This window comes from Sesamum indicum, linkage group LG1 (assembly GCF_026168435.1).
Source record: "Sesamum indicum cultivar Baizhima isolate 11 linkage group LG1, ASM2616843v1, whole genome shotgun sequence".
Lineage (NCBI taxonomy): Eukaryota > Viridiplantae > Streptophyta > Magnoliopsida > Lamiales > Pedaliaceae > Sesamum > Sesamum indicum.
In genome coordinates this window covers 2,685,774-2,694,007 of record NC_142657.1, presented here as the reverse complement: position 1 = coordinate 2,694,007, position 8,234 = coordinate 2,685,774, and the positions used below count along the sequence as shown (strand labels likewise).

General features: G+C 32.5%; 1 protein-coding gene across 1 annotated transcript; it reads right to left on the bottom strand.

Moving 5' to 3' along the window:
* Positions 1 to 2,241: 2,241 nt before the first annotated feature.
* On the bottom strand, positions 2,242 to 5,340 carry LOC105156325 (cytochrome P450 76C2). The gene is made up of 2 exons (XM_011072425.3): positions 4,406 to 5,340; positions 2,242 to 3,078 (listed from the first exon to the last, which is right to left on the bottom strand). Exons 1-2 carry the CDS (start codon positions 5,300 to 5,302, stop codon positions 2,452 to 2,454), a joined length of 1,524 nt encoding a protein of 507 aa, XP_011070727.1. The 5' UTR covers positions 5,303 to 5,340; the 3' UTR covers positions 2,242 to 2,451.
* Positions 5,341 to 8,234: the final 2,894 nt, after the last annotated feature.

Here is an 8,234-nt window from a genome sequence, read left to right as displayed (position 1 = left end):
TGACAGGCTTCCAAAGGTTCAAAGCCTATCTTTCTCGTTCTAATTATTTTGACACGGTTGAAGATCAATCCAAATTAGTTTCTATTTCCTCGTTATAGACGCTTTCGTTTGACGGACCAAATCGCCATAGTAGACTGCATACAAGGTGTCATTCGTGGCTTCAAATTTTCATAATTCACCATGTTTTTGCGAACAATCTAGAGAGAGATGACCTCTTGCTTCATAATACCAATCATTCATTTTGTCTTTAAGGAAAGACAACCTCATTGCAACTGAATCTAGCTGATCTTCAGGTACTTCATTTCCCTCCATGGATTGTATATCTTCGCGAACATTGGAGCGGCTACTTCATTCGCTACTCCACTCTGAAAAAAGTACTTGCGAAACCAATAGATATATTCATCTGCTACGCGAATACTTCTTAATACTGCATATTCTCTAGTCTTTTCTGCTCTACTTCCTACGAAGTAACCATTTTCGATGAAGTGTATCTTGATAAGCCTTTTTAGCCAATATGCTATCGCTCCTTTTGAATCTCTGCAAAGGATGCTGGTTTTGGTATCTTTTAGGGTATTATCCCATTTCATCTTTACAGAACCCTGCAAACTTAACTACACTAGTTTTATGAAATTTTCTTAGTCGAGTTCTAAGGTAGTTGCTGCTACCTTTATGGCTACAACCCATTCATCTATTAATTTCTTGGTATTTTGAAAATCGATAATACTAGGTTAGGTATACCGCCGTATGAATGTAAGGGGCTGGAGCATGGTTCTCGTCCAAGGTGTATTTTCAGGCATTCTCTTTGAATTTCTTCATGGATTTCTTTTAGCCTGGTCCCTAGGAATGTTGCGATCGAGTTGGTGCAGAAGTCCGCACTTTGTCTGATTGGATGATTCTGTGGAGGATCATTGGAACATATACTTTCCTCCGGTTGTGGTAGTGCTGTAGTGATTTTATTAGTTTGCATGTTTACTAAATCTACAATCCTGAGTTGGGAAAATGACTCCGCCAATTCTTCTAGATCTGATAGATATGCTCTCATCACCTCCATTATTTTTTAGATCTTATAGATGCGATGATCAGATCTTTTCTGGACTTCGTCTTTGGAATCTCGTTGGTCTTCCTTTTCTGATGTAGAAGAGGTACTGTTCCAAGGGCGTTCTGATTCGCTCTTGTCTGGATTTAGATGTCTCAGGGCCCTTCTTGTTGTTTCTCTTTAGATCTGTAATTTCTTCCTTCAGATCTATAAAGTCCTTGTGTAGATTAAGAAGGATCTTAAGGATCTCGTCCACCGTCTGGCTCAAAGTTTCCATTTTCATAGGTATATGAATTAACCTATGTCCATAGTCTTGAATTGTCTTTTGTATTTCTCTCATATCTTGGGATATCTTTGAGGTATCCAACTCGAGTTCTTTCCAATCAGTTCTCTTAATCTTAATTTTTAGAACTGTAACTATGCAGGAATTTATCCATTCCGCTTCTGTTGGTTGGAATTCTATCATGGACTTTAGTGGAGTGTAAATGCCTCACTGCGTGTCCAATTATTATCTGTCGAACTTGAAAATCCAGCAACCATTCTTATTCCTCTTGTGACGTGAGGAGTTTTGGGTCAATACTCTTGGGACCAAACATTTTTCAAAAATTTCCATGGGAAATGTATTTTCAAAATTTGGATATATTTCTTATTTTCATCGCAACCCGAACTTTCATTCGGTTCTATTTTTTTTTCAAAGAGTCTCCTCCATTAATGGACAAATAAAATCTAAATATAAATAAATAAATATTTTTCCCATAAAACCTAAGCTCTGATACATTTTTATTGGTAAAATTAAAATAATCACTTATTATTTCATCACTAAAATTACATTTTCGTGTAGTGCGTTTGCGGAAGAAAAATGCAATTTCACCTCATGTAAAATCATTTAGCATCAATCCTTCTGCATTATATAGATATATATTGCACTCGAGAAGTTTATCATATTCCTTGGTCGATGGATGTTAAACGAAGATTCTTGTGTTCAATCGAAAATAAAATTCAAATAATTAAGAGTTTCTTGGAATTCAAACTACAACACATGCAGATGGGGAAAAATGCAAGTAACCCCCTTGTGATATCGCAAATTAGCAAATTACCCCCTTATAAAAAATAAGTAGCAATTTACCTCCCTATATTTTAAAATACAAAAATTTATCTCCCTTTGTTTTTTAAAATGAATCAATTTACCTCCCCGTATAAGGAGGTAAATTGCTTCAATTTAAAAAGTACAGGGGGATAAATTGCTATAGTTTTTCATAGGGGGGTAATGTGTTCATTTTTAATATCATAGGGGGTAAATCGCTATTCACCCCATACAGATGTGTACGTACAGGAAGTCCTATGATCTTCTAACAACTGCAACTTCCTGCTTTATTCAACAAGGCCACAAATTCTACTTACATGATATGAAATAATTATGCATACAAGTTTGGTTCAGATAACCTGGGGGTAGGTATAGCAAGTAGTGGTGTAATTTTCCTCAAGACAATTTCAAACCTGTCTGACATATCGACTGTTTCACCATCTGGTAGTTTCCATTCAAACGAATGCAGAAGTGAAGCTAGTAAATACATCAACATTCTCTCCGCAAGGGGTAGGCCAGCACAGATCCTTCTCCCCGATCCAAAAGGGAGATAATGGAAATTGTTACCACTAAAATCATATTTTTTATTTTCGTGTAGAAATCTCTCTGGCTTAAATTCGGATGGACTATCCCAAATAGAAGGATCCCTTTGGATCCACACGATGTTTATGAAAACCCTGGTTCTTTTTGGGATGGTGTATCCCCCAACTATGGAAGTTTGGGTTGGAGACCTTGGGAGCGAGAGGGGTACAGCTGGATGTAAACGCATTGTTTCTTTGAGAACTGCTTCTAAATATTTCAGTTTTGGTATATGGAACTCTTCAACTTCCCTATTCAATCCCACCATCTCAGATAATTCGTTCTGTACATTTGCCATGGCCTTTGGATTATTTAGAAGTTCGGCCATTGCCCACTCAATCGTTGTTGCTGTAGTGTCTGTCGCGCCTGCTACAATATCCTGTCATCCAAAATAGTTGATGAACAAATTCTAAACCTTAATATCAAATAGTTCTCTAGCACAATCAAGCAAAACTAATATAATGCAAAGATGGTCTTGTTTGGTTTTATTTTTACTCTCAAGTTTTAATATTTTCAAGTGAATTTTGTTTTGTATCGGGTTTTCATGTGACAAACAAAAGTACATTAATATCATTATAAAAAAACGGCTTAATAGTTATAAAAAATTTGAAGTTAATTAATATTTCATTAATGATTAAGTAGAAATTTTGTTATTGATCTACATTAGTTAATATATATTTTAAACAATCCGTTGCTATATTCGTTATCAAGTAATTTTTGCTGCTAAATTTATCAGGTAGTAAATTGTTTAGCTATAACAATTAATATATAGCCATTTACACGGCCATTATTATTTACTACGTATTGCTATTTTTTGTTTTTGATAATGATTATTAATGAAATATATATACAGTAAAACTTTTATAAATTAATACTCTATAAATTAATAAACTCTCTAAAATAATAAAATCTTCCGGTTCCGACTTGGGCTTTTGTAAAAAATCATCAAATTCGATAAGATAATAAGATAATAATTTTTCAAAAATTTTCTTTATAAATATTAGGTCCCATTAAAACTCTAAATTAATAATTCATAAAAATTACAATTATGAATATTATGGTAATTTGCTAAAATAAAATTCTGTAATGCTTTATGCATTTGATTACTCATTGATGATTTTGCAATGCCTTTTAGATGAGAAGACATGATTGGGTGTTATGAATCATTTTATTTTCATATTGAGATTTACATAGTATTATGTTTCATTCATCATGCATGAATATATTTAATTCGCTGTGATAGTTATTTAAGTGCAACGAATTGATGTAAATATGTATATTTAAGTAATTCCAATGAATTGAAAATTCTTCTATGAATATAATAGTTAATTGTATACAATGAAATGATATTATACATGAATATATTTAATTAGTTACAAAAAATTGATTGATACATGAATATGATCGATATAACATATATGAATTTATTTATTTTCAATACATATGTACTAAATTTATTGAATTTAAAAAGTCTCTCTTTTAATTAATAAAATATCAATTTATCGATAAATTAATATCTTTCTAAATTAATAAAATTTCAGGATCCCAACGTTATTAATTTACAGAGATTTTACTGTATATATATTTCTTCTTCTTGTGGTTGGTACGCGTGAGTTTATATAGTCTTGAAAGAGAAATTTTGATGATTAATTGAAGAAAAAAAGTATGTTATCACTTAGCCAACATAATAATAAGATTAAGCTTACCACAAATAAGGCCTTGATGTGTGTCAAACTCATTGACATCTCAGAATCCTCTTTCTCTTTTAGCTCTAACAAGACTTGAAGGAAGTCCGTCTTTCCTTGTTTCTTTGTTTCTCCAGATAACTTCTGTCTATATCTAGCAATAACTTCCTCAAAAATTCTATCCAAAGATTGCACATAACCCTCCATCTCTTTTTTTACACCTTGAATATCAAACCGGGCAAGGACTGGATAAAAGTCCCCAATATTTGGCTTTCCGAGCAAATCCACAAGCTTGATGACCACTTCCCGGAACGCGTCTCCCACTCTTTGGCCTTCTTCCCCCTCAACTATGCCTCCCCACAACATGTTCATTATGACATTAAGTTCAGTTCCGAATGATAGTTCACCAACTTGGACCCGTTTTCCTGTATTATTGTACACATATCTGATGGCCTTTTTGACCTCGTCCTTTCGAAGATTGTACGACGCCTGGAGACTGCTGCTACTGAGCACCTCGCGGACAAATATTTTTCGCATCGCCCGCCATCGGGAATTGTGCGGCGAAAACGCAATGTCATTTCCACCGTAGGTTGCTGTTAGCGCTGCAATATTAGCATCACGGTCAGCGAAGATCGAGTCTTGGTCGCGAACCACTTCTTTTAGGAGGGATGGTGAGTTGATCACGACGCAAAGTTTGTTCCCAAGATAGAGTTTGTAGATTGGACCATATTGGCGTGCCAAATCGCCGAACTGATGGAGTAAATTCTTGCTCAAGAACGGCAAGTATCCGAGGATGGGCAAGCCTCGAGGCCCTGGCGGCAAGGGAGGAGTTCTTTTATCAGAAATGAAAAACACCTTTATGAACCATACAATGGACATTACCAGGACTGAAAGGAGAGCAATAACGAATTGATCCATTTTGGGTGGCTAGTTCTCACAAGGATTTTCACATACGACAGCTCGAAGAGAGCCCCTCTTTATAGAACCGTGATTTTGCCTATTCGATTTACAAGTTTTCTTATTTTAATAAACAATTCTTATTATATTATTATTTTCTGGGCCTCCCGTATCTACTGCTTTGACAAAAATCACGCCGGGAGGCAGTCGTAAGCACTCTAAAGGATCTGCCTCTCTCTGTGATAGGTTCAGTTGTTACAAAAAAATTGTATTACAAGTAATCTTAAATTGTATCAAACTTTAATTGAAGGAAAATTGCAACTTATCCTTGTAATATGAGAAATAAATATAAAAAATATATATTAAATTACATTCGGTATTTTAAAAAGTGAAATAATTCTTTTTTTAAAAACTATTGATAGCGATAATTTGCTAATTTTCTTTTGGAGAATGCTTTTACTCATTTCAAATATCACAAATAGAAAATTATATTTAGGCCCTTTAATTTATCTTGTTAAATTCCATACTGGTATGTAAATAGGGCTTTAAATAAATTTTCTTTTTTCTTTTTCGATGCTTAAAGGGATAATTACATTTACACTCTCTAACCTATGATCTACTTATATAAATCATTCCGGTCTTTTGTATTATTACAGAATAATTTATGTAATGATGCTAACATTTTTAGGGAGTGTGTGTAACTTTTTAAAAAAGTAAGGGATTGTTTGTATAAGTGATAATGATATTTTGATGGATGTATGTATAATTATTTCAAAAAGAGGTGCTTTGTATAAATAAATCATTGATCAAAGGGTGTAAATATAATTATCCCATACTTAAATTATGGACTCCAAGTCTCCTTGTGATATTGTAAATGAGTAAATTACCTCCTTATTAAAAAACAAATAGTGATTTACCTCCCTGTATTTTTTAAAATACGACAATTTACCTCTCTATGTTTTTTAAATGAAACAATTTACCTTCCGGTATAAAAAGATAAATTACTTTATTTTAAAAAATATAAAAAAATAAATTACTACATTTTTTTATAAGGATAATGTGATCAATTTCAGACATAAATTGCCATTCACCCCATTAATAATGGCTGGCAAGGCAATTATAATTTGACCTGAAACGTCCACCTTGAATTATTAGATCCACGAAAGGAACAGGACAATAAACAAAACTTTATATGTGATTTTCACATCTACTGTGTGTAGCTGACTTTGACAAATAAAATATGCGAAACTACGTTTCTCAATGACTTTCACATCTACGTACTGTGTTACTTTGATTCCAATGAATTTGCGACATCAACGACGTTGAGTTTATTATTATTGGATTACTTGTTAATAATAGATATAAATAAATAATTCATATAACATGATTTGTATCTATACTTTTTATATGAATGAAATCGGGTCATATTCCTTTAGATACTCTCCAGATCTCTAGAAAAACTATGACCTTTTATTTTGGTCAGTTATATGATAAAAAGCAAAATATCATAATAAATACAAATTAATCACAATTGTGAAACGGCTATTAATCGTTGTTTTTTACAAACAACACCAAAACATATGCTACATCTAAAAATTATAGCTAATATTTTTCTATAGGTAAAATTATAGGGAATGTTAATTATATGTTGTGAAAATTGAAGTTTTCTCATTGATTTTATGTGTTCGCAGTACATTATATTGATTTATTACGATTTTTAAGTTGTAATGATTTATAGTTTAGGAAATAATCAACTTTTCATTTTGAGAAAATATTTTTGTGTGTCATGTGATGTCCATAGAATTTTTATACATAATTGAGAGATTAATTGGTAATTACAAAAATAAATTTAAATTTAATTATAAATAAATTATAGATTGAAATTGTAATATATTAAAATTTAAATGGAGTAAATTGAAACTCGTTATAATATTTAAGAGCAAATTATATTAATTAAAAAATTTAGTAGAATGCTAATGAATATTTTAAAAAAAATTTAAAATAAAAAGAATAAATATTAATAATATATGTATATAAGTATATATAGATTGAGGATATGAGTGGTGGGCCATTACCCCCACCGCCTCATCGCCTAACGTATATATATTTGTATATTACACAATTACACACCCTCGCACATTATTTATACACACAATTTCACATATTTATACACACTTGTGGCAACAAAACGGAACGTGACAACAAGATAGAAGGTTATTAAGCAGCGCTTTGTGATAACTGAATTATTTTCAGATTTGAGGTATTAAGTATAGTCAATTGGATCTCTCTCTCTATATATATGTACATATACTTGTGTATATGTGATTTGATTAAGAATTGTTGTGTGTTTAGTGGAATTATGTGGTTGTTTGTGAAATGATCGCTATTGGTAGTTCCTATGGTGGGTTTGAGATACCTCAATTTTGTTGTTGAATAAAAATGAATGATAGAGTTGTTATAAATGATTGTGACACATTTCTATTTGATGATTGACTGAAGTCAAGTTATGATGTTGTCAACGTGCAAATGATACAATGAGACGAGTGTCAAACAGAGTTGAGTTATGGAGTCGATATAACATGAATGATATACTGGGATGAAAAGATGGCTTACCTTACCTGAGACATATTAAGTGGTTTATAATGATGGGACGTGATGTGATTGATGACGAGTTGTATGCTGTCATTATGATGTGATATATAATATGAGAAAAATAAATATACAACTAGGTACCATGGCTCGAAAAGTACCGGGGTATTCCTAGTGACGGGGAATAACTTGTCCTAATAACTACACACTGGGGTTGTACAGGATTCCAGGTTTGATGTGATGTCCTGTGTTGAGATTGCTACGCACTTGGTCAGTGTGGGATATCACATATAATGGGTTCTCTGTGCTGATGATTGTATAATATTGATTGAGATGATAAGAGCCAGCAAACCCATTGAATATG

Excerpts from the sequence above, each read along its gene's own strand:
- LOC105156325 (XM_011072425.3), bottom strand. The coding sequence starts at position 5,302 with ATGGATCAATTCGTTATTGCTCTCCTTTCAGTCCTGGTAATGTCCATT. Across the intron at positions 3,079-4,405 it reads ACATCAAGGCCTTATTTGTG|GATATTGTAGCAGGCGCGAC; the intron begins GTAAGCTTAATC and ends TTTGGATGACAG.